This window comes from Coregonus clupeaformis, chromosome 23 (genome assembly GCF_020615455.1).
Source record: "Coregonus clupeaformis isolate EN_2021a chromosome 23, ASM2061545v1, whole genome shotgun sequence".
In the NCBI taxonomy this organism is placed as follows: Eukaryota; Metazoa; Chordata; class Actinopteri; order Salmoniformes; family Salmonidae; genus Coregonus; species Coregonus clupeaformis.
In genome coordinates this window covers 13,846,977-13,874,493 of record NC_059214.1, presented here as the reverse complement: position 1 = coordinate 13,874,493, position 27,517 = coordinate 13,846,977, and the positions used below count along the sequence as shown (strand labels likewise).

At 41.6% G+C, this 27,517-nt stretch overlaps 1 protein-coding gene across 1 annotated transcript; it reads left to right on the top strand.

The window, feature by feature from the left end:
• Nucleotides 1-22: 22 nt before the first annotated feature.
• On the top strand, nucleotides 23-27,074 carry LOC121536099 (solute carrier family 35 member F5). The gene is made up of 16 exons (XM_041843400.1): nucleotides 23-44; nucleotides 3,567-3,693; nucleotides 4,068-4,130; nucleotides 4,259-4,403; nucleotides 4,933-5,082; nucleotides 5,260-5,325; nucleotides 5,472-5,553; nucleotides 20,047-20,147; nucleotides 21,318-21,399; nucleotides 21,589-21,676; nucleotides 21,769-21,833; nucleotides 22,651-22,810; nucleotides 23,988-24,074; nucleotides 24,684-24,841; nucleotides 25,193-25,288; nucleotides 26,534-27,074. The coding sequence occupies exons 1-15, from the start codon at nucleotides 23-25 to the stop codon at nucleotides 25,234-25,236; spliced, it is 1,440 nt and encodes a 479-aa protein (XP_041699334.1). The 3' UTR covers nucleotides 25,237-25,288; nucleotides 26,534-27,074.
• Nucleotides 27,075-27,517: the final 443 nt, after the last annotated feature.

Genomic DNA, 27,517 nt, shown 5'->3' with positions numbered 1-27,517 from the left:
ATGGCCTATTTTAAAATGAGATATGCCTAACTTGGTGTTTGAGGGTATTAAAAATATAACCTTTTCTTGAGACAATGTGTGTGGGCATAGCCAGATGTTGCAATTGGAGGATGCATTTAATGCATATTCTATAATGATAGGCTATTAAATAGGCTCCATCTGTTGGTACAAACTTTGATGGAGGAAATGATGACGTCATTAATGTTTTTATTTTTTCTCCCTCACCTAAAATAATAGCACTACACCACTGCAGGCGAATAAAACGTGACACAATAGGTGGTTGTGCCTTAATAACATCTAATAAAATAATATAATGTTGCAGTAGTATGAGATACACACATCTCAGTCACTGACCTTTGGCCTAGTGCACATCAATTTAAATACACACATTCTCTGGGCCAGGAATGAGTTTTACAGTGTTAGCTACATAATTAACCCATTGCATTCTAATACAAACATGGATTAGACAGTGCGAAATTCATAGCCAATGGATTAATCTATTTTGTCAACATATACTTGACTTCCTTCCAATTTGTCTATGTTGTCATATACTTATGTGTATAGTATGTTGTTTTCATCCCACTACATTTTTATATAATTCCATAATTTTTCTCAAATCCGAGCCAAAGAATTCTGCACAATTTCTAATAGACCTTTCCAAAATTGCCATCAGATACAATGGGTCATCATTATCATCAGACAGATGCAATATGTCATTTAGCATTTGCACGAGGACCTTCAAAAGATCTGTCTGGTTCCCACTGTCTCTGTTTTTCTGACAAATCTGAGAAAAAGGGCATGGATTATGGATTTCTAAAACCTTGCAATATCACAATGGTCCTCTTCTCAGGCGTGTGCACTAGTCTAGTGCAATTATTTTATTCCAAATAACTGATATATGGTATAGTATTCCTTCAACAAATGGAATTAATCTTTAAAATGGTAGCCATTATAGTATTGCTTCAACAATCGTATTAATTGTATTGATGAATCAAATTTGATAAATGAATGTTGACACATGCCCCCAATGATATGTAGATTTAGATTGATGGTTGTTTAACTGTTGTTGTTGTTTTTTAATACTGCGATATATATTAGTATTTCCTTCAATATATGGATTGCTTTGATTAATGTATATCTTTTTTCATACTGTACATGTCAATAAAATATACATCCCATATCAATTTGTTGATTCTGTGTAGGTCTACATGTCAATTAAATAATGTAGGTTTTCTACCAACCCGAACTGCACTCCAGCTGCTTCATGGAAAATGAAGTCTTGTTGAGTGTAAAATATTCTACATGGCGCCGAATTAAGACTACATATCCCAAGTCTCAGCGTCTTATTTAAATGCCTAAGCAGAGTCACCTGACCAGGAATCACAAGGATTGTTAATGTTTACAACCAAACCAGTTTGTGTAGATATGGGTTATCATCATCGCATACTCTACATTTATTACCGACGATCAAGCTGTTGTATTTTCCTGCAAAGACGAAGAATTATCGACCACGTCAAATAGAACGAAACCTACTTATCATCTAGCTAGCTAGCTAGGTAAATACGAATGATTTGTTGATGGTAACGTTAACTAGCTACTGTATGTAGCTGTAAACTAGCTAGCTCACGCGTTATCTAATAATAATGGCTCTAGTACTGCATTTCCAATATTGCAAAAATAACTTGTTACATTCATTTCAAACTAATTCGGGTTAACTAGCTAGCTACATTTGCTAACGGCTGTCTAATCGGCATGATGTTGCAGCTAGTTAACAAGCTTGTGAGTCCTTGCGAGCAGAGGAAGATATTGATTATCTTGTTAGCAAGCTAACTACCCCCTCTTTCGCTCTTGTTTGTCCTATGAATGATGAATCGAGCTAGCTAGCTGCTTAGAAAGATCTCTGATTATCAAATGAAGGGCAGCTCTGCAAACACTACCTCCAACTAACTATAGTGTTACAGACAGTAATCTGTCAGACTCAGAGTGACGTGTCAAACTCATCTCACCCCTTTGACAAATATAAACTCAACAAAAAAAGAAACGTCCTCTCACTGTCAACTGCGTTTATTTCCAGCAAACTTAACATGTGTAAATATTTGTATGAACATAAGATTCACAACTGACATAAACTGAACAGGTTCCACATACATGTGACTAACATAAATTGAATAATGTGTCCCTGAACAAAGGGGGGGTCTTCCTGGTGTAACAAATTGTGCCTTCCTGGTGTAACTCAGGCAGTTGTTGCCATCCTGTACCTGTCCCGCAGGTGTGATGTTCGGATGTACCGATCCTGTGCAGGTGTTGTTACACGTGGTCTGCCACTGCGAGGACGATCAGCTGTCCGTCCTGTCTCCCTGTAGCGCTGTGTTAGGCGTCTCACAGTACGGACATTGCAATTTATTGCCCTGGCCACATCTGCAGTCCTCATGCCTCCTTGCAGCATGCCTAAGGCACGTTCACACAGATGAGCAGGGACCCTGGGCATCTTTCTTTTGGTGTTTTTCAGAGTCAGTAGAAAGGCCTCTTTAGTGTCCTAAGTTTTCATAACTGTGACCTTAATTGCCTACCGTCTGTAAGCTGTTAGTATCTTAACGACCGTTCCACAGGTGTACGTTCATTAATTGTTTATGGTTCATTGAACAAGCATGGGAAACAGTGTTTAAACCCTTTACAATGAAGATCTGTGAAGTTATTTGGATTTTTACAAATTATCTTTAAAGGAAAGGGTCCTGAAAAAGGGACGTTTCTTTTTTTGCAGAGTTTTTATTTGTGCATTCCTCCTTGACCATGATTACTTGACTTAGCTACTTGGCTAAAAATACCAGTACGTTTTTTCTGACCTTCATCGGGAATGTATGTATAATTTACTCCACAGTTCTTTGCTGTGGATGCAGGCTACTTTTGTAGTTAAATAATGCAAATCTGAAACACCTTTTGCAAAGGATCAATCAACTTCTGCATAGTTGTAACGTTAGCACACATGATTCCTCCCTAGTAGACTAGCCTAGCTAAGGCCGCACTGAGTAAACATTATGAACAATGAATGCGTTCATTCATGATCCGCTCCCTTTCTACTAATCCAGTGGTTCCCAACCTTTTTCGGTTAAAGTACCACCAACTGCATTTTACCAGTAGGACTATGGTCTCATGAGTCTTCTCAAGTCCCGTTGTGGATAGGCCATGTTTCAAAAGGACAAGTTCAGGTAGGTCCCTGTTTTGGCCCATTTTCTTCCATTTGGTTTTCAGTAAATACACCCATGAGAGAGCTTCATGTGTTCACTCAGGTGGTGCAAAAATGTGCATTTAGTCAAATCTAGAAGGAGTGATTTAGGCTTATGTGCTATGATTAGGAGAGCATAACATACTTCAATGACTTTTCAGACTAATCAGTGAATAGTCCCGTCATACCCGTCTGTGTGGAGGCCTACCTCTTTTCTGCTGATTGATTTCTTATTCCTTTCCTCTGCCTGTCTTTCTGTTGTTCAAAAATTAGGTTTGTAATTGTGTTAGCTATGATAATGAACATAGTCTGGTTCTAATTTGGTTCTCCCATTTCATTGCAGGTGCCTGTGAAGCCCCATGTTTGTGTTCCTCTTTCCTGAACTGGTCTGCACAGCAACACCTAGAGCAGGCTAAAACGTTCATATCGGGACAACATTTAGCCGACGTGCCTTTCTTGGGGTCGACCCGGTAAAATCCTAAAGAGTTCTTAAAAAGTAATTGTAAGCTCTAATATTTGTGGGTAAACCAGTTGAAAAGTGTACAGATGTGAGAAAAATTTGTTAAAATGAGTTTGTAATGTCACAAAGAAGTTTTGGTTGAGGTGGCTCTGAAGAAAACCCACATTCTTGTGTCCTGTGAAACCATTCTCACCAAACAGTTAGGCCTATTCTATATCATCTTTGTCTGGGTTTCAGATATCTATATGGATTTTCACCCCAACAGTAATGTTCAGTGTTGCATAACAATATGAAGGGATAATAGATTGCGGTTGATGAGTTTTGTGCACTCCATATAGGACTGTTGGACAATGTTTCTCATTATCTACTTTGACACTGTTTCAGATTCCTGCCTGTCCTGAGTCAGAAAGTCCAAAACTCTGAAGAATCCTGTATTAGGATTTCCAGGTACTGTCACTATGTCACATCTGAAGAACATCTCCCAGACATCTGTTTTTGGAATTAGTTTGTGAAAAGTTTTGAAATGTGTGTGTGTGCGTGTGTAATAACATGTCTGTGTTTGTGTGTTTGTCCAGCATTGTCCAGATGGTGTGGGTGTTCATCATGAACCGGATGGGTTCTCAGGGCAGCACGGTCACCCAGCAGAGACGCATGGCCCTGGGAGTGGTCATCCTCCTGCTGGTGGACGTCATCTGGGTGGCTTCCTCCGAGCTCACCTCAGTAAGACACTAGCACTTCCTGTAGTCCAGGGGCGCACAACTCCCCTGGTTTCGTGAGCCACAGTCCTACTTCTTCTTGTATTTGCTTTTTAGCTTGAACTGATTGGCAAGTGCAAGCTACAGACAATTACAGTGCACAGGGAGAAATGAAAACCAGCAGCACTGCAGAAATGGGTGGCCTGGTTAGGCACCCTTTATTTCGGCTAATATGCTCAATCTTAAGACTAGTGCCCAATTATAAGACAATGCTTTACCCTAACCCCTACCCCATAGGCACTTGTGTAGATCTGAACGGATTGAATAGGAATATGGTAGTAACTCCACCTTGCCTACTAGTGGGGCAAGGGTTTAGGGACTAGGGGACAGTTTGGAATTAGGCCGCACTGTACTAGGAATAGCCACATCTCAATAGTTTCAAAGTGACCTCACCCCCCAAATAAAAATATAATAAATAATCAGCACTGGATTGGTTTGAAGTGCCAGACATTCGTACAGTAAGTCATACTTTTTTCACCTCTATTTTCCCCCAGTACATATTCAAGCGGCAGGAGTACAATAAGCCCTTCTTCAGCACGTTCACCAAGACCTCCATGTTTGTGCTGTACCTGTTGGGGTTCCTGCTGTGGAGGCCATGGAGGCAGCAGTGCACGGGCAGTCTCCGGGGACGACACGCTGCCTTTGTACGTATAGCACTGATGTCCCACAACCACAGGGGGGCAACAAAACATTGTTGTTTCCATCTAAAGATAAATGGTTGCTTAGCGCATGCAGTAAATTAGAAGTGGGCGTTGATACTAAGGTAATGTTGATTTGCTATGACCAAACAGCCCAGTCTAACCTACAGCACCTTTCCATAGTTTGCTGATGCCGAAGCCTACTTTACCCCCTGTATCAACAACACCAGTTTGAATGACCATACCCTAGTGAGTATAGTTGATTTGCTTTTTGTATTCTCCCTGACTCGTATTTAGATCTTACTGTTGGCTGGCTGAATATACTGTAATAAATGTGATGATAAGTAATGCTTTTAGTAAAGTGCATTAGTTGAAGACTTTCTTTCTTACTTCAGAGTGAACCCCTGTACGTTCCAGTGAAGTTTCAGGACCATCCCACAGAACAGACAAACTGTGCCAATGGAGACTGTGATTCCAGTGAGAATTAAAACTTATTTTTTTATATACAGAAATAAAACCTTTAGTAGACTAACCAACAGACTAGGAAAGTAGATGAAATAAAGCCTTAAAACTGATATATTTTCTTAAATTCACCAGCTACAAATAATGAGCGTTGTTGAAAGAAACCATTAAATAATCAATATTTCATCACGTTGTAGCGTAGGAATCCTGTGAACTCTCTTGGTGATTGAGATTATCTTTTCAATTTTCAATAATTGAGGCTACTTGTTTCACCCTATGGGCAATCTTTGTTCTCTAAATCAGAGAGATTAGATCTGGTCAAATTCATGATTGACAGACAGAATATGATCATCCTGACCACGGTGGGGATAAGGATCCTCACATAACTTGAATTTCTTTATTGATATCCATGGTTTATAGATAAACATAGGCCCTCTCAACAGGCTACAACCAGGGTGGTAAATTAACTTTTTGGTCCACCAGGCACTGTCGTAGGTAGATTTATACATCTACCAGCCCACTCAGATTTTCTACCAGCCAAAATAGTTTTCGCCATAATTACACCAATAATAAAATACAAATAAATTATGAGCATGCTTTGTAATATTTCTAAAACAATAAATGTATTACTAGTAAGAAGTAATGTGGTATATTGCTCAATCAACAAAGTGCCTGCCCTGCCACAAAATGCTGAGTGATACGGCTTATTTATTATTATTATTAGTTCAGGGCTGTAACGCTGAGATTGTTTACAAGGAGTACATTAGTTGATATTTAGGAGCACACAAATACATTTAGGAGCACAATTAAATTATTTGAGTGTTTTAATGATAAGACATTACTAAAGGTACATGAATAAAAGGTTTTTGGAGTGTTCCATGTTCAATCAAGCACAATGTACCCTCAAATATTTGAGTCATTAGGTGAGACAAAAATGATCAGCTGCCCCTCGGTGTCTGTCTGTCAGAGATGAGAATCTCTGTGTTTGTGCTAGCCACAGAGTTGCAGCAAACTCAAACTAATATTGAAAAACAACCTAGTGTGTGAACAAAACGATGTAACTAACCAAGAAACACGAGGACAAAGTCACACTTTAGTAGCCTGTCAGGTCAATTTGACCAACTTCTACATTTGGGGTTTGGAATAAAAAAACTGTTCCCAAATGCTGTGTGTGACCACCCGCCAACGTGGCTTGTGAAACAGACATTCATACCCGCCAATGCCAAAATCTACCCTCATTTGGCGGGTGGCGGGTGTTCATTTCCCACCCTGGCTACAAACACGAATGGTCCTGTGATTTGACTGGCAACCGGTGCCCATCTGCCTCCCTCCCTCGAGTTGTATTGGCTCCTCATCTTGTCACAACAATTTGACTAAACGTTTCGAATTCTAGAGTCCCTTGGATATGAAATGCAAAACCGTAGCAACAATGATTTATATCACAAGCAAACATTCTAAATTGTAGGTTTTTCTCCGAAAAAAACTTTATTTGAAGAGGGACAATGTACAGTACAACAGTCTCAGTACACTTAAGAACACATATGTCAGAGTCAAGGCCCGCGGGCCACATCCGGCCCGCGAGAAGGTTTTTTACGGCCCCTGGGATGATCTTGATTTATTATTAGAACCGGCCCGCAGACCGCAGCAAGCCGGCAGCCCGCAGATCTTTTACACGCACCAATACTACATTTCCCACAATGCAACGGTGACGCACCGAGCAGTAGGCTGCTTCATTTCAATATTTATTGGCACAGCAGTCGTCAGCATCACAGTAAAATTAACTTTCAGATACCCATCAAAAATGGCAAAACGGAAGGTGGACACTGAGAACCGGGGTTTCAAACAAGGTGGGAGTCGGAGTATATGTTCACGGAGGTAGCTGGAAAACCTGTGTGTCTTCTGTGTGGAGAAAGTGTGGCGGTACTGAAAGAGTATAATCTGAGACGACATTATGAAACGAAACACGCGGACAAAAACAAGAATATGGACATGGAACAAAGGCTACAAAAGGCAGAGGAATTAAAACGAGGCCTCAAATCTCGACAGGCTCTGTTCAAAAAGCCAAATCACAAGGCCAGGCTGCTGTCAAGGCCAGTTTTATTTTGGCAGAAGAGATCGCTAAATCAGCCCGGCCATTTACGGAGGGGGATTTCATCAAAACTGCATGATTAAAGTTTGTGACGAAGTTTGCCCAGAAAAAAGGCAACTCTTTTTAAATGTGAGTCTGAGCAGAAACACCATTGCCGAGAGAGTAGACCAGTTGTCCATCAATCTAAAAGAGCAGCTTGTGAAAAAGGGAAAAGATTTCATTGCATATTCCTTGGCTGTGGATGAGAGCACCGACATTTCTGACATTGCCCAGTTGTCAATTTTCATCCGCGGAGTGGACTCCAGCCTAAAGCGTGACAGAGGAGTTTTTGGCTTTACGTCCTATGCATGGCACAACTACGGGGCATGATTTGTATGAAGAGGTGTCAAGATGTGTAAATGAGATGGAGCTGCCTTGGGAAAAACTTCGTGGGTTTGACAACCGACGGAGCACCTGCGATGTGTGGACACAGGAGCGGACTGGTGGCGAAGATACGGGAAAAGATGCAAGAGGAAAACGCGACAGGTGAGCTGACAGCTTATCATTGTATCATACACCAGGAAGCGTTGTGCGGTAAAGCCTTGAAAATGGAGCATGTAATGAGCATCATCACGCGCACAGTTAACTTTATCAGAGCCAAAGGTTTGAATCACCGCCAGTTCAAGGCATTTCTGACGGAGTTAGAAACGGAGCATGGTGATTTGCCTTATCACACAGAGGTGCGATGGCTAAGCCAGGGAAAGGTGCTTCAAAGATGTTTCGAGCTTCGTGAGGAGATTTGTCTGTTCTTGGACAGCAAAGGGAAAGACACAACACAACTCCGAGACGAAATGTTTCTGTGTGAAATGGCTTTTCTGTGTGACATTACGAGTCATCTGAATGCAATGAACTTGCAGCTGCAGGGTCGGGATCATGTCATCTCTGATATGTACAGTACAGTGAAGGCATTTAAAACCAAACTGACTCTGTGGGAGACGCAGATGCGGAAAGAAAATTTGAGCCACTTTCCCAGCTGCCAGACCATGAAAGAGAAGCTCTCTACCAGTGCGTTCCCGAGCGCACAGTTGGCTGATAAAATAGGTATGCTTGCCGCTGACTTTCGACGCCGATTTGCTGACTTTGAAGCACAAAAAAGCAGGTTGGAACTGCTCGGTAACCCATTTGCTGTTGACGTGGAAAGCTCACCACCAAACCTCCAAATGGAGTTGATTGACCTCCAATGCAATGATGCACTGAGGGCAAAATATGCGGCAGTGGGTGCTGCGGAGTTCGCCCGTTTCCTCCCCGACACAATGCCCCAGCTGCGCATCCAGGCTGCTCAAACGTTGTCTATGTTTGGCAGCACATACCTGTGTGAACAACTGTTTTCTTTGATGAACCTGAACAAAACATCACACAGAAGTCGACTTACTGCTGAACACCTCCACTCAATTCTGAGGATTTCCTCAGCTCAGAGCCTTACCCCGAACATTGATGAACTTGTGGAAAAGATGGGACACCACCAAGTATCACCCTCAACCTCAAACAAGTGAACATTACTGTGCAATCACATATTTAGAGTTTTTACTCAGTTCAAGTTTAAAAGTTAAAGTTTAATATTTGTTTTCACTGCATGTTACTTCTCCTTAAACAAAGTGTTGTTTTTGATTAATAGATTTTTGCACTTTATTTTATTGTATTTCAATCCAATTATATTTAAAAAATATTTCAGTTGAGTGGATGATAGAAAATTGCTATTATTGTTTTTTTCTTTGAAGTAAATTTAGCCCACTTTTGCTAAAATAGAAAATATAGGCTACTGATGGTGCCTTGAATACCGGTTTCTTTCATTTAATGTTCATGTTATGGGGATTTTTATATAAAGGAAATTTGTCTTTTGTGTCTGTTGAAAATTAAAGATTACTGACAGAGCCATAAGAAAATATTGCTTTATTTATCTGATCATATTGGAATATATTTGTTAGGTTTTCAGTAGGTTCAATTAGGTTCACTAGACTATATGCGTCATTTAAAAATTTTTCAATGAACATTCGAACAGTCCGGCCCTCGGCTTGTAGCTAAATTTTTTATTTGGCCCTCCGTCCATTTGACTTTGACACCCCTGCTTAAGAAGAAAATATTTGTTTTACCAGATTGAGCCAGCAGCCAATTTCCGTCTGCAGTCCCCAGTCAGGTGATCAAATAAACAAGAAAAATATTATATATACGAACAGACAACATACAAACATCAGACATTTCAAAAATATAAATGAAATGAAAAAAAAATAATTATTAAAAAAAAAGTCAAGACATTGCACATAATAATCATTAGACACATTGCTACTGGCTAAGGTCGATCTTTACATGTAAAGACCTTGGCAAATAATGAGGTTGTAGAATGGGACTGTTAAAGGGAATCTTCGCCGCTAGACACTATTTGGGGTGTTTTTCCAGCCTCTCTACAATTATGAGTGATGAGAGGGTGCTTCAGACATAATTGTGCACTATAGCTGTATTTTTGTTATTTTGTGCGCCGGGAGAGTTCAACCAATGACGTCATTGATTGATTGAGCCTGCTGTCTGATCAAGAAATTAATGAAGTCATGTTTTGTAGCAATTATTGTGGCCTTTGTCTTTTGCCAATTGCATGATCACGCTAGCAGCGAGTAGATATGGTTGTCCTTGTTCGATAGAGCCATTGGACTATCTGCCAGGACATTGCAGGATTTCTAGGTTGTCTCATTTTGCTTGGCTTTGTAAAGACTACAGCCTGACGGGAGCCCAATGAATTGTTCCCACCCTCGAAGGCAGGCTTTTCAAAACGGGGGAGGTACTAGTTTACAGGTTCACTGGAGCTACAGTGAGCTCCAAAAGTATTAGGACAGTGACACATTTTTTTGTTGAAATTATACAATGACTATGAGGTACAAACTGTCAGCTTTAATTTGAGGGTATTTTCAACATCCATATCGGGTGAACCGTTAAGAAATTGCTGGACTTTTTGTACATATGGGTCTACAGGCTCTGTACTATTAAAACTGGTGTCAAGGTCATTGTCATCAGCAGCAGGATTAGTCTGTAGGAGACACACTAGTCAGTGATTATCCAACATTTTACTACTTTGTTCCCATCAATCAGGGCCGGTCCTTGCCGTTCCGCTGTCCCAGGCAAAACCAAAAAACGCTGCCCCCTGCAAAACTAGAATAGTCCCAGTAAGGAAAATTACATTTAAAATATGTATTTTCCAGACGTTGATGTTATGTTAAAGTTTGGTTCTGAATGAAAGTTGAAAATATATGTTTAAAATACATATTTTCCAGGATGTTGAAAAATTGATATTTTCTGGACCAAATCTGAACGAATCATGGACGTCCATGTTTGGTTCAGATTTTGTCCGGTCTGGACCAGCCTTGATTTGGCCCAAACATAGACGTCTATAAAAAAGTTTTTTTCAACTTTCATTCAAAACCAAAAATTAACCTGATTTCAACCGGACCAAAAATCTATGCCCTTGGATGTTGAAATCAAGGCCGGTCCGAACTGCACAAAAAAACGTTCAAAAGGCATCGGTCCGCGCTTACTAGCCTACAGTGTTGCCTGAAATTGAGTTTAATGAATGCCCATCTACAGTGGGGAGAACAAGTATTTGATACACTGCCGATTTTGCATGTTTTCCTACTTACAAAGCATGTAGAGGTCTGTAATTTGTATCATAGGTACACTTCAACTGTGAGAGACGGAATCTAAAACAAAAATATTTTCTATTGGGTTCAGGTCTGGAGACTGGCTAGGCCACTCCAGGACCTTGAGATGCTTCTTACGGAGCCACTCCTTAGTTGCCCTGATTGTGTGTTTCGGGTTGTTGTCATGCTGGAAGACCCAGCCACGACCCATCTTCAATGCTCTTACTGAGGGAAGGAGGTTGTTGGCCAAGATCTCGCGATACATGGTCCCATCCATCCTCCCCTCAATACGGTGCAGTCGTCCTGTCCCCTTTGCAGAAAAGCATCCCCAAAGAATGATGTTTCCACCTCAATGCTTCACGGTTGGGATGGTGTTCTTGGGGTTGTACTCATCCTTCTTCTTCCTCCAAACACGGCGAGTGGAGTTTAGACCAAAAAGCTCTATTTTTGTCTCATCAGACCACATGACCTTCTCCCATTCCTCCTCTGGATCATCCAGATGGTCATTGGCAAACTTCAGACGGGCCTGGACATGCGCTGGCTTGAGCAGGGGGACCTTGCGTGGCGCTGCAGGATTTTAATCCATGACGGCGTAGTGTGTTACTAATGGTTTTCTTTGAGACTGTGGTCCCAGCTCTCTTCAGGTCATTGACCAGGTCCTGCCGTGTAGTTCTGGGCTGATCCCTCACCTTCCTCATGATCATTGATGCCCCACGAGGTGAGATCTTGCATGGAGTCCCAGACCGAGAGTGATTGACCGTCATCTTCAACTTCTTCCATTTTCTAATAATTGCGCCAACAGTTGTTGCCTTCTCACCAAGCTGCTTGCCTATTGTCCTGTAGCCCATCCCAGCCTTGTGCAGGTCTACAATTTTATCCCTGATGTCCTTACACAGCTCTCTGGTCTTGGCCATTTTGGAGAGGTTGGAGTCTGTTTGATTGAGTGTGTGGACAGGTGTCTTTTAGACAGGTAACGAGTTCAAACAGGTGCAGTTAATACAGGTAATGAGTGGAGAACAGGAGGGCTTCTTAAAGAAAAACGAACAGGTCTGTGAGAGCCAGAATTATTACTGGTTGGTAGGTGATCAAATACTTATGTCATGCAATAAAATGCAAATTAATTAATTACTTAAAAATCATACAATGTGATTTTCTGGATTTTTGCTTTGTAAGTAGGAAAACCTGCAAAATCGGCAGTGTTTGAAATACTTGTTCTCCCCACTGTATGTGGTAAGCCTACCGTTTTTAAAACAGGCTGTAGCACTGGCTTTATTGGTCCTGATTCTGTTGTAGAAAATTATCAAACAAACAAAGTACTTTCAGAGTTTTTGTCGAATCAAGATTGACTTTATTACACAAGCGATAGAGCTGAGCTGGTCTGCAGAGCAACTGCCGTCCCAGACTTGGAGCTCTCTTTTTATACAGCTTCATCTTTTCATATCATATCTGAGCCACTATGGTTTCTTTGTCTAGCTTCTTTCCTGTCTATCCCCATGTCTGCTTGGTCTCCTTTTCATATTATATCGGAACCCCCTCTTTATCCAAACAGCCACCCTCCATTGACCTTCTTCTGGTGGCTATATGTATTGGATCATAGCGCACAAACAAGTGATAACATTAGTTCCATTACTACTCATATCTCCACACAGAAGCGCCCTTGGAAGATAGTAAAAGACAGGATGAAGTGAAAAACTGTGGTCATTCTGAGGCTCTTTGTCTTGACCATGTGACCAGGTTACTCAGAAGCAACGAGAAATGGAAACAATACAGGTCTATCTGTTCCTGAAGTTTATCTCCATCCCATGTCCTTGACTGCACGCCAGACCAGCTGCAAGTAGCTAGAAGGAACCATCCTTTCTCAGAAGCACAGCATTTGCACTAAAGAAATGTCTCTACTATTGTTAAGCATATTATAATATATGTAATGGAAAAATACCTTTAGAGCCATTTCATCATGGCTCTGTTTTAACCCTTTAATTGGTTCTTAATCCATAGGCATATAGGGCATATACAGTGAGGGGAAAAAAGTATTTGAGCTCCTGCTGATTTTGTACGTTTGCCCACTGACAAAGACATGATCAGTCTATAATTTTAATGGTAGGTTTATTTGAACAGTGAGAGACAGAATAACAACAAAATAATCCAGAAAAACGTATGTAAAATTTTTTATCAATTGATTTGCATTTTAATTAACAAAAAACAAAACATCTCTAATTCCTGTGACTAATCAATTTGTCTTTTTAAGCTCTGAATATCAGCTACCCAACATTATCAGGAGTTTTCGTGAGCCTATTTACTATGTGTTTACACAGCGGGAAATGCAGAAGTGTTTTATTTTTTCGCTATAATAATAATATAATAATTGGTCATTTAGCAGACGCTCTTATCCAGAGCGACTTACAGGAGCAATTAGGGTTAAGTGCCTTGCTCAAGGGCACATCGACAGATTTTTCACCTAGTGGGCTCGGGGATTAGAACCAGCGACCTTTCGGTTACTGGCACAACGCTCTTACCCACTAAGCTACCTGCCTCCCCGTATGAAGGCCTCCCCCCGCTATGAAAAGCTTGTCAAAGATTTAAGGATTAAAACGTGAAACCACTGATCATGACAATTGGGTGAAACTCCTGGACGACAGTTGTGATTGTCCATTTTACTTTGACCTGTCCTGTTTTTATGATATGTTAACATTAAAGCAAATTTTTTATTTGATTGAGCGCCATTTAGGTTAGGCTATTTGATCGGAGAAACCTGCATGATGTAAAAAGTGTCCGTCTCATTATATTTTTATACATTTTACTCAAACAAGGTACTATATCCACCCAACCCCCCTAATACCAATAGATAATGCATACTAACCTTCAAACGCAAATACCCACCCAAACAGACACCAGTCAGTCACCCAAACCATCCCCTTCTTTTTTTTTTCTTTTTTTTTGAGGGGGTTGGGTAGATCAGCTTAATATTGCAGATAGATTGTAACTTCCATCAATGTAATTGTCTGCATCACTTCCAATCCCCCATGTTAAAAATTTTTAAAAAAAATAATAAAATATATATATACACTGCTCAAAAAAATAAAGGGAACACTTAAACAACACAATGTAACTCCAAGTCAATCACACTTCTGTGAAATCAAACTGTCCACTTAGGAAGCAACACTGATTGACAATAAATGTTACATGCTGTTGTGCAAATGGAATAGACAACAGGTGGAAATTATAGGCAATTAGCAAGACACCCCCAATAAAGGACTGGTTTTGCAGGTGGTGACCACAGACCACTTCTCAGTTCCTATGCTTCCTGGCTAATGTTTTGGTCACTCTAGTGGTAGCATGAGACGGAGTCTACAACCCACACAAGTGTCTCAGGTAGTGCAGCTCATCCAGGATGGCACATCAATGCGAACTGTGGCAAGAAGGTTTGCTGTGTCTGTCAGCGTAGTGTCCAGAGCATGGAGGCGCTACCAGGAGACAGGCCAGTACATCAGGAGACGTGGAGGAGGCCGTAGGAGGGCAACAACCCAGCAGCAGGACTGCTACCTCCGCCTTTGTGCAAGGAGGAGCAGGAGGAGCACTGCCAGAGCCCTACAAAATGACCTCCAGCAGGCCACAAATGTGCATGTGTCTGCTCAAACAGTCAGAAACAGACTCCATGAGGGTGGTATGAGGGCCCGACGTCCACAGGTGTGGGTTGTGCTTACAGCCCAACACTGTGCAGGACGTTTGGCATTTGCCAGAGAACACCAAGATTGGCAAAAATCGCCACTGGCGCCCTGTGCTCTTCACAGATGAAAGCAGGTTCACACTGAGCACATGTGATAGACGTGACAGAGTCTGGAGACGCAGTGGAGAACGTTCTGCTGCCTGCAACATCCTCCAGCATGACCGGTTTGGCGGTGGGTCAGTCATGGTGTGGGGTGGCATTTCTTTGGGGGGCCGCACAGCCATGTGCTCGCCAGAGGTAGCCTGCCTGCCATTAGGTACCGAGATGAGATCCTCAGACCCCTTGTGAGACCATATGCTGGTGCGGTTGGCCCTGGGTTCCTCCTAATGCAAGACAATGCTAGACCTCATGCGGCTGGAGTGTGTCAGCAGTTCCTGCAAGAGGAAGGCATTGATGCTATGGACCGCCCGTTCCCCAGATCTGAATCCAATTGAGCACATCTGGGACATCATGTCTCGCTCCATCCACCAACGCCACGTTGCACCACAGACTGTCCAGGAGTTGGCGGATGCTTTAGTCCAGGTCTGGGAGGAGATCCCTAAGGAGACCATCCGCCACCTCATCACTCCTTTTTGCAGATCTTCTCCAAGTCATTAAGGTTTCGAGGCTGACGTTTGGCAACTCTAACCTTCAGCTCCCTCCAGAGATTTTCTATGGGATTAAGGTCTGGAGACTGGCTAGGCCACTCCAGGACCTTAATGTGGTTCTTCTTGAGCAACTCCTTTGTTGCCTTGGCTGTGTGTTTTGGGTCATTGTTATGCTGGAATACCAATCCACGACCCATTTTCAATGCCCTGGCTGAGGGAAGGAGGTTCTCACCCAAGATTTGACGGTACATGGCCCCGTCCATCGTCCCTTTGATGCGGTGAAGTTGCCCTGTCCCCTTAGCAGAAAAACACAATCATTCAGATGTTCATTGGCAAACTGGCAAACTTCAGACGGGCCTGTATATATGCTTTCTTGAGCAGCGGGACCTTGCGGGCGCTGCAGGATTTCAGTCCTTCACGGCATAGTGTCTTACCAATTGTTTTCTTGGTGACTATGGTCCCAGCTGCCTTGGAATCATTGGACAAGATCCTCCCGTGTAGTTCTGGGCTGATTCCTCACCGTTCTCATGATCATTGCAACTCCACGAGGTGAGATCTCGCATGGAGCCCCAGGCCGAGGGAGATTGACAGTCTTTTGTGTTTCTTCCAATTGCGAATAATCCCACCAACTGTTGTCACCTTCTCACCAAGCTGCTTGGCGATGGTCTTGTAGCCCATTCCAGCCTTGTGTAGGTCTACAATCTTGTCCCTGACATCCTTGGAGAGCTCTTTGGTCTTGGCCATGGTGGAGAGTTTGGAATCTGATTGATTGATACTTTTTGTAGATAGGTATCTTTTATACAGGTAACAAACTGAGATTAGGAGCACTCCCTTTAAGACTGTGCTCCTAATCTCATCTCGTTACCTGTATAAAAGACACCTGGGAGCCAGAAATCTTTCTGATTGAGAGGGGGTCAAATACTTATTTCCCTCATTAAAATGCTAATCAATTTATAACATTTTTGACATGCGTTTTTCTGGATTTTGTTGTTGTTATTCTGTCTCTCACTGTTCAAATAAACCTACCATTACAATTATAGACTGATCATGTCTTTGTCAGTGGGCAAACGCACAAAATCAGCAGGGGATCAAATACTTTTTTCCCTCACTGTATATGGGACGGCTGTCGATCCTTTGGTCCTTAAATGAAACTGATATACCTTTTTATTTATCACAGTTTTCCTTAACCAATTATGTTCTTTAATGCAAGGCCGACAGACAAGTTCCTTACTTTCTCCTCCTTCCACTTTCCTCTTCCATTTTTACGGTAAGGGTGCAATTATTTGGTTGTAATTTTGGGTAGAGCAGACATTTCCATATGTTTTTGTTAGCTGCATGTGCGACATAACTCAACCAGTCCTACCGATGATATAATAATAATATGCCATTTAGCAGACGCTTTTATCCAAAGCGACTTACAGTCATGCGTGCATACATTTTTTTTTGTGTATGGGTGGTCCCGGGGATCGAACCCACTACCTTAGCGTTACAAGTGCCGTGCTCTACCAGCTGAGCTACAGAGGACCACATTTACAAAGATTATACCTTTTTTAAACATTTTGTCAAAAAAAAAAAGTTTTTTTGTCAATTAGTATATTTGAGTTTAACCACAATATTTGTTGCATTATTTGTTATGTCGTTTCTGGAGGATTAAATTGAAATTGCAACCAACTTTCTATGGCTTGTTTTGGAAATAGTGATATCTGGAAGATGATTTCCTTTTCAAATAACTGAAAGTGAGTGGTTGTAACTTGAATAAAGGGAAAAAGGCCATTCTTGAACATTGGGTGAGACAATCATCCCCTTCTTACTAATACTGCCTTTTCTCCAATTTAGACTTAAAGCCTTCAATCAACTATGCCTCCATAATACAGAGAGAACTGTAGCCTATTTGTAAACACACCAACTATGACAAGACACAGACCATATTTATGCCTAGCTCCAGTATATTTATTTGCTTATTTACATTTTAGTCATTTAGCAGACGCTCTTATCCAGAACGACTTACAGTTAGTGAGTGCATACATTTTCATACTGCCCCCCCGTGGGAAACGAACCCACAACCCTGGTGTTGCAAGCGCCATGCTCTACCAACTGAGCTACACGGGGCTTATCATGGAGTCATGGAAATATTTCGTAGATTTTAGTAAGATTTTAGAAGGTGACAGATGTTCCTGGTACTGAGCTTGATGTTGATGCCGCTCCAGATGTTGATGGGATCGGACTCTAAATAGAACATAACGTTATTCATATTAGCCTCTGCGGTAGTTGGCTAGCTAGCTAATGTAACCTAACGAAGCTAACGTTAACTTAAAAAGTTACAAGTCACATCGCCAGATAGCAGCTGGCTAATTACATTGATATTATTTGGAATGTCTGGCCAGCGTATTATGAAAGCTAGATGTTGGTTTAGATTTCCCCCTTCTGATAACCAGGTGGCGAATCGCATCTCTGCATGTCTGGCAGACATATCAGTATGGATGACGGATCACCACCTCAAGCTGAACCTTGGCAAGACGGAGCTGCTCTTCCTCCCGGGGAAGGACTGCCTGTTCCATGATCTCGCCATCACGGTTGACAACTCCGTTGTGTCCTCCTCCCAGAGTGCGAAGAGCCTTGGCGTGACCCTGGACAACACCCTGTCATTCTCCGCTAACATCAAGGCGGTGACCCGATCCTGTAGGTTCATGCTCTACAACATTCGGAGAGTACGACCCTGCCTTACACAGGAAGCGGCACATGTCCTAATCCAGGCACTTGTCATCTCCCGTCTGGATTACTGCAACTCGCTGTTGGCTGGGCTCCTGCCTGTGCCATTAAACCCCTACAACTCATCCAGAATGCCGCAGCCCGTCTGGTGTTCAACCTTCCCAAGTTCTCTCACGTCACCCCCTCCTCCGCACACTCCACTGGCTTCCAGTTGAAGCTCGCATCTGTTACAAGACCATGGTGCTTGCCTATGGAGCTGTAAGGGGGAACGGCACCTCCGTACCTTCAGGCTCTGATCAGTCCCTACACCCAAACGAGGGCATTGCGTTCATCCACCTCTGGCCTGCTGGCTCCCCTACCTCTGCGGAAGCATAGTTCCCGCTCAGCCCAGTCAAAACTGTTCGCTGCTCTGGCACCCCAATGGTGGAACAAGCTCCCTCACGACGCCAGGACAGCGGAGTCACTCACCACCTTCCGGAGACATTTGAAACCCCACCTCTTTAAGGAATACCTGGGATAGGATAAAGTAATCCTTCTACCCCTCCCTTACCCCAACCCCCCCGCAAAAAAAATTTAAATAAATAAATTTACATTGTAAAGTGTTGATCCCACTGGCTATAAGGTGAATGCACCAATTTGTAAGTCGCTCTGGATAAGAGCGTCTGCTAAATGACGTAAATGTAATAAACAAATGTAGTTCGCTAGCTAGTTAGCTAGGTAACATTAGCTGTGTTACCTCAGCTTGACTTACTTTATGCTGCGCTAATATTGGCTGATGTCTTCCTCTTTGAAGTAAAGGGGAAAATCGATGAATAGCATCACTTTTCAAAGTTTGATAACATGGCAACCCCATCAATTCAATACACCTCCACTGGGCTGTCCTCCTTGTGGTTTGCTTACAAACAGGAAATGTAGCTGGCCCGTTTCTGCCGGTGAGATGCAGGAACGCTCGTATATCCCTTTAAGGTGCCCACAAACTAGGTTCGGTTTGCTCCTAGCAGAACTCGACTAGGTGATTCTAACGTCTGTGCCTCGCATACTCCATTAAAAGTAATATTACTGTCTGTCCCTCTTGAGACACCATAGCAACAAAATAGCCAGTATACACTTCCTCAAAATTATCAGAATTAATCAAGAAATCTGTGATTTTTACGTTTTTGCCGAGGAGGTCTTATTTGCGAAATTTTACATCTAACCAAGATGTTTGGTGCAGTATTTCTGATGAGATGTGATGTCCCTCAGGTTTGACCCATGAGAGTGAGTCGATAAACAATGTGAAAGAAAAGGTTGTCTCATGAGAACTCGGTCTCACCTTTGAGTGACCCTCGGCTTAGTTTTCTCTGTTGTTGCTCATTATGAGATGATGGCATATTTCTCTGTCTGGGTTGATTGTTATAGAATGATTATATGCTTTCAGGGTCCTACAATTTCAAATGTCCATTCAAAGCTGCCCAATTCAATCCCATGCTATTATTGTGCCTAAAGCTCAGTATAGGGCACCGGATGCTTTTTAGAAAACAGCTGTGCTAAATACTCATTGTTTTGGTTCCTAAAATGAATAGATAAGTAAAATAAAAGCATGCATTAGATGAAGGGTTCATTGTCTCGTTCATTTCATTTGTCATGCTGTGATCCATCTAGCTACCACTTTATTAGCTTTTTCTACAAAGACACAAAGGCCTAAAACACTGATCTCTCTTGCTCTCTCTGTACCCCTCTATCCCTCCCACCTCTCAGCCTCTAAAAAACAGCGGTTGCGCTTCAGCAACATCATGGAGGTGCGGGACAAGCTCACAGTCACCGATGTGGCCAAGATCAGCTTCTTCTTCTGCTTTGTTGTGAGTTACATCCTGTGAGGGAACTTGTTTTGTTAGTGTCTGTAGACTTATTTACTTGGTAGATTCTCAAACTTCTGTATACTAGCTGGGCACCTCCGTATTAAGTTGGAGGAAGAAAAGTCAATATCTTAAATACATCTTTGGAGTATCTACATTTGGGATTTGGTTCAAATGCATAAGGCAATATAGGCTTTTTTATGTCTGTCAACTTAATCTAAGTAGTTGAATTTGTCACATTACTGTTAACTGTCAGTAGTAGGTGAGTTAACTACAAAGTTTGTTATTATCATTGATGAGTTATTGCTGGTAGTACTACTAGTTTTGCTGCAGTGTGTTTGCTGTAGAATACCCCTAGGTTTGTTCCATATCATTTCAGCAAGTCATGACACCCACCATCTCAGATTGTTCTGAAATCAGTTATGTAGTTAGAAACAGATAGGATTAGCATTCCTGCAACATTATTTTGTTGAAATATAATTGGATCTCTAAATTACACTGAACAAAAATATAAACGCAACATAAAGTGTTGGTCCTCAGATTATTTTTTAATTTTTTTCTGCTCATTGTGGTACACACAGTGACATAAAACAGGAGAATGATTCCTTTTCTCTATTCAAACTGCTTGAATTAGTGATTTTTATATTGCATGCACCTTTAACTCACCACAGGTGAGTTCAATTCCAAAGTAAAGGAGAATCACCTGCATCAAACTACTTCTAGAAGGTGCCAATAATATTGTCCGGGCCATTTTAGGATTTCTTTGTGGAATAAGCTAAGATTTTGTAAATTATTCAATTTTGGGGGGTTTTGTTCAACTGCAAACCAAAGACATACATATGTGGATACCAAAATATATGTTTATTTCAACAGTTTTCTCGAAGAAATTGTGCATTATTTGAAAAAAGTCATGGTTTTGGGGTTTGCCCTTCATGAATAGTGTACATTTGTGTAAAATAATACATTATGCATGCAGAATCCTGAACTCTTTTATCTTACAAACTTTGCGCTTGTAAACAAATCTTTGTATCGTAACTCATTTCGCACATGAGCATTGACACAGAACTGAGGGAAGATTACAGACACGAGTAATAGGGCAATCTACCATATTTGGTACACATCAGAAGTGTGTCATGCTGACACGTCTCCCCCTCCTACTTCTCTCCCTCACAGTTGTTCCTAGCCAACCTCTCCTACCAAGAGGCCCTGTCGGAGACTCAGGTTGCTATAGTGAACGTTCTGTCCTCCACTTCAGGTTAGTCCGTACACTAAATGTGGCGTCACAGCTAATTCTACATGTAGGATCATGGATGTTCCTTTGTAATAACATTGTTGCAAAGAAATGTTACGATGTTAGAAAACTGCAGCATGTGTATTTCAACATGTCACCTTGAACAGGTTGAACACTGTTGGTATTCTCGCTGGTATTTGTCCTCCTCACCAGGTCTCTTCACCCTCATCCTGGCGGCCATATTTCCCAGTAACAACAGTGACCGCTTTACTCTGTCCAAGCTTTTAGCTGTGGCTCTGAGGTAAGCCATGACATCAGCTGAATTATTGTAGTTACTCTGGGTTCTTACTATTATCTGTGGTTACACTGTTTGTCTGGTCTCTTTCCCCATAGCGTGGGAGGAGTGGCTCTGGTCAGTTTTTCCAGCATGGACAGCCCCGATGGAAAGGGCACTACAGGTAACCATGGAGATAGAAGTACTCCAGATAAACATCCTTCCTCAAAACCGTTTAGTTTTTGTTTGGCTTTTTTCCTACCTCCTGTTACTTTCCTGTCCCACTTCATATTGTATTTATTTCTATTGTACTGTACTTGATTTACTATTGTCTTTGTGTCCTAGAAATGTGCTATATAAATACAATGTATTATTTAAGCATTAAATCAACTCTTGAAGTGCAAGCCATGCCACGATGTCACGTTTGCTTGCATTGTAGAAAGAAAAAAAAAAGTTTGGAGTGTAACCATGAGTTGTAACTCGTGATACAGGGATGTATTAGCGTAAGACAACAAAACAATGAAGTCGTGTTGGTTCAGTCTCCCTGTGGTCGTTGGCCGGGGCTGCGCTGTACGCAGTCTACATCGTCATGATCAAGAGGACGGTGGGTGGGGAGGACAAGCACGACATCTCTATGGTCTTTGGGAAGTAGATCATAGTTAGGTCCTTATTTTTTTATTTTATTTTTAGTCATTTAGCAGACGCTCTTATCCAGAGCGACTTACAGGAGCAATTAGGGTTAAGTGCCTTGCTCAAGGGCACACCGACAGATTTTTCACCTAGAGTCAGGTGTGGCAGCTTGGTCTGTTGCTGATTTTCAGATGCTTTTTTTTCTTCACTGATATAACTCCGTATAATGATCCTGAATTGATTGTGTATACAGTCATTCTATTAAATGAAAGGTTTGTAATATATAACATTTTCACCTGCAAATAGCGCTAAATGTCAATAACAAGTAAGTAGTAATAAAGTAGTCATTTTCTCTTATTTGTGTCTCTTAGGGTTCGTGGGGTTGTTCAACCTGCTCCTCCTGTGGCCAGGCTTCGTTATGCTTCACTACACAGGCTTTGAGGCCTTTGAGCTGCCCAGCAAGCTAGTGTGGACCTACGTCCTCATCAACGGCCTCATCGGCACTGTGCTCTCCGAGTTCCTCTGGCTCTGGTGCGTCTCGGTTGATGAATGGATTGATTGGTTTGATTGATTGATTGAACGACCACATAATATGTTTACTACTCCTTGTACACTCTTGTACACACACTGTGCAGAAACACGTATCTTGAATCCGAACTTGATATCTGTGCGCTTAACTTGGACTTGCACGTAAATCATGCATTGATGTCAATGGGAGATTTGCACCAAAATGCTAGTTACCCGCACATATCTCGGGTTAAGATTCGGCCCTATGTCTATAGCAGTGGTCACCAACCTTTTCTGTGTCAAGATCACTTTCGCAGTTAAAAAGCAAGCCGAGATATACTGCTCATAATAAAAAAATGTAATGTTACCCAAATAAAAACAGTTCTGTAGTAATGAGGTTTGTGCAGTAGGCTTTTTTATTTTTAAAACAAGGTCAAATCATGACGTCAGTGATCTTCAGGTCGGAAAGTCTAAGCTCTAGAAAGATTTGGAATTCCGAGTTGGATGACGGTTCACAATGAAGTTGGAGATTTCAAAGTTCCCAGTTGTTTTGAACACAGCATTAATCTCAGCGGAGGGGGGGTAGAGCGCAGCAGAGTGTCCCTGCTCTCTCCTTCCTTTCCTCCGGTGAGACTGACAAGAGAGAGGGGACACAGTCTTCCACCTAATGGTGAAACTCAAGTCACACCGCATCTGCCTCATGCACAAATTAATGTTGTTCCTATGACCAGAGAAAGTGAAATATTCCTCGATATTAAAAGACACGACGCGCTGCTAATAATATTTTAAAAACGCAGGCCTATCGATACGCTTGGCTACTCATTGCAGCTGCAGTGCGAGTGAAAGTATGGAGATGCACGTTATGTAATGACGTTGATAAAAACAGTGTTGACGGTGCTGAATAAAAACTTAGACATGACCTCACTCATAAAAACAGCAGCTCTTTGCTGTATTCTTTGACAGTCTTTCTCTGGTCGTGGGTTTAAAAGTGATTAAATCGTACGTAGGCTAGTATCGAATTTTGGTCGTGGAAGCTGCAGGCACAGTGATTTGTTGGTGACCACTGGGCTATAGTGTGATATGCAGAGTTATCCCGAGTGATAAACATTTTATTTATTGCCTAAGAGGGGCATTTTTGCATTTGATTTAATTGTAGCGTTGTTGCCTGTGTTCTATATAATGTTGTGTGTACTCTCCATAGGGGCTGCTTCCTCACATCCTCCCTCATAGGCACTCTGGCCCTCAGCCTCACCATCCCACTGTCCATCATAGCAGACATATGCAGAAGGTAAGAGGGGGAACTATTATCACTGGATGGCCATGTTGCCATCACACCCTTGAGCATGGCTGCTCTACCAAAGGTGGTGTGTCAGTTTGTCAGTCAAATAAAGTGGAATTGGTTTGTGATGGATGCTTTGTCACGTGGCACTTAGCGTAATTAATTTTATCACAGGGTATCGTCTAGCAAGGTTATGAGTGAGCTTTGTCTGTCTGCCTGTGGGGATCTAACTTTGAAACAGCAGAGGCTATTCCCTTAGTAGACTGCATGGGATATAGCATCATTTGAAGTTTAAAAATAGCATATCTTTTTTTGTGGCAATAGTTAGAAAACTCGCATGCTTCTGATGTCAGATATCCAGTCTGTCGAGATGTCAAGTCAACAACTCTCATTTTATAAATACAGGACATGCTAGCTAGTAACAGTGAAGTTCAAGTACAATGCACTTATCTTGGAAGAAGCCATCCTTCTGAGATGGTTGTGATTGTTATACATGTAGCTATATTGCAAATATTGAAATGTTTCCGACCCACTGTTAGGCAGCTGGCACTTACTGTATCTATAGGTGTACTATACAAGCAGCCATCCCATTCTTTACTGCTATATTTCCATCACCAGGTGCGTTTCTCCTGGCTGTTTTTTGCTGGAGCGGTTCCCATCTTCCTCTCCTTCTTCATCGCCACTCTGTTATGCCACCTCAACAACTGGGACCCTGTCATGGTGGGGCTACGAAGAGTGTTTGCTTTTATTTGTTGCTCGAAACATCGGATTCAAAGGTACTGGGAAAAACCCTTTCTGCTCTTCCTATTGTAGCCTACTGTTTTCTTGGCCTATGCTTTGTAAGGTTTTACTTTCACAATAATTGTACACACACACACTCTTAAAATGTGCACAATCTTTGTGATTAAAGATTCTTCCCTGACATTGAATCCAGGACAATGGATAGAGTTGGTTGCTTTTAGGCTTGCTGGGATTGTAGTTAAATGAATTTGCGTTTATGACGCTAATTTGCTATATTGTGATGGCACTCAATTCTTATCTGAATGCTAGTTGTTTCCATTCAGGTAGTGATTATGATCATGGTTATTATCATGACGGTGATAATAATGATAATCCTCTTCCCTCAGATTGCCAGAGGACAGCGAGCAGTGTGAAAGCCTTATTCCCTTAAGTCTCCCATGACAATGAAAGCTTCTGCTCGTGATCCACCAGCCAGTCACAAGGTAAGGAGACACACAACTTCCTTTTTTGTATGTCCTGTTACAATCTGAGGTTACTTGTGTATAGTAATAATGTAAAACAAAATGCTTTAACTATTAGTGAGTCAAAGTTACAAACTAGTGTTGTCGATCAAGTAGTATACAGAGAAGGGCACATTTACAGTATTGAGGAATAGCTGCATAACAGACACAAATATTTCCTCTATTTGTCCAATGCTATTTGCCACGTATCATCAGGAAAGCACTGTATTAACTCACTTCTTGTAATCATGTGATTTGTTTGTCTTTGAACATCTGTCATGCATTTATCTACTTCAATGTTTAGACATAGTATTGAGTGAGAGAGGAAGGACATGACTTAGAGGATGATCATCAAGTAAATATTTTAGGGAAGACCATCGCCCACCCACTCCAAGGGATCTGGATTTCACCATGTGAAAAAATATAATTTGTTTTCCCTTTTTGGGAGTTTCAATACATTTTAAATGAAGACATGGTGTCTCATAGATGTGCTGTTGTTGAATGCTGAATTAGAGCTACCCATTGAGTACTTATTCTGAGCTTCCAGACTATCCAGGGTTTGTCTGATAATTACCCTCCACCTTTTACCAAGGTAGACACGCAGCTAGTATTCTGCTGGATTCATGCTGATGATGATGCAGTTTTTTTTTTCTTTCTATACGCAACCAGCTGGAGGCTGTCAGGGGTTTTCATAGCAACAATGATGACTTAAGCTGTGTTCGAATACTCATACTAACCGCACTAACCGTACTATTTGTGACGCCAATTGAGGCTGTAGTATGCTTATTGGTCATAGTATGGATATAGTTAGTATGCCAGAAGTTCCCGGATGTCATACTACATTCACCAAAATAGGTGAATAGGATACCTTTCGTTTACAGTATACTAAAATGAACTAATAATATATAGTATGTAGTATATACTCATTAGGTATGTAGTATGCATTATGTTAGTATGGGTATTCGAACACAGCTTTAGTCACAATGCGTTTGATACCCTCCCTGGGGCATCAAACGACCTGATAAAAAATATGACAATGTGAACAACAGGCACGTGAAATGGATGTCTTTCATATCTCCCTTTTTATATCCGAGTAAGTCCTTTACAGACAATGTAACGCTACAAAGAAAACAGACATCTACTGTGTGTGTGCGTGCGTGAGTCTGCAAATATCTGTCTCCAATAGAAAAACAAGGTGTTCTCTCACATTTGACTGTCTCTCACCAGATCATGAATACAGCGCAGAGTGGCATGTTGAAGTGACAATCTCGAAGCAACCAAGCAGAGACCTTGAACTACCCCCAGTGCCTCTTATTCAACCTATGTATTCTCTGCAGTGTGGAGATGACGTTCCATCTCTACAAGATTAACTCCTTTTACTTTGTACAGCGTTGATGCGACTTGTCGTTGACTGAGATTCTGTTTTGCTATGTTGGATGTCGTTGTTTAAAAAGAAAAACTTTGATGGTACTGAAGGTGCCGGCCTTTTATAAATGGTTCATAGTGTCATGTTACAAGTTTAAATAATGGGACAGAGAGGTTTCATAAGAAGAAGAGCAAGGTTGTTTTTCCCGTGGCAGCAATTTGAACCAATGAAAGGGTCTTTCTTTGTTGCAAGGAGAAAAGTGTTTTGATTGGCTCATGTAGATGTTACCTCTTGTTGGGTTTCTGAAGCCTCACTGCTTCTTACATTATACATTTTAGTCATTTAGCAGACGCTCTTATCCAAAGCGACTTACAGTTAGTTAGTGCATACATTTTTCATACTGACACCCCGTGGGAATCGAACCCACAACCCTGGCGTTGCAAGTGCCATGCTCTACCAACTGAGCTACAGGAGGGCTGTTCACAGGAGTAGGTTTTGGAGCAGGCAAAATTAATTATCGTTAATGTAGAAATAGTATGGGTGGAACAAGTTGGTCATGGATTTGATCATCAGGCTATTAGGTGACTTACAAATCTGATGTAGAGATCTGGACGTATTCACAAATGGTCTCAGAGTGAGAGTATTGATAAAGGATCCGTTTTGCCTTTTAGATCATAATGAATAAGATTATATAGACGGGGGGAACTGTTCCTTGATCAGCACTGCTACTCTGAGACACTTTGTGAGTACAGACCCTGACCTGCTGATTTGTGCGGTTCCCGTGAACAAGCAGTCTCAGAAGTTTGAGATTAGGAGACTGTGAACTACCACATTTGATTTCTTCC

What these genes read in the sequence shown, in the direction of transcription:
- LOC121536099 (XM_041843400.1), top strand. Translation starts at nt 23, where the DNA reads ATGCCTAACTTGGTGTTTGAGG. An exon ending in CAATGGAGACTGTGATTCCA is followed by an intron (nt 5,554 to 20,046) that starts GTGAGAATTAAA and finishes CCCACCTCTCAG; the next exon opens with CCTCTAAAAAACAGCGGTTG. An exon ending in TCCGAGTTCCTCTGGCTCTG is followed by an intron (nt 22,811 to 23,987) that starts GTGCGTCTCGGT and finishes TACTCTCCATAG; the next exon opens with GGGCTGCTTCCTCACATCCT.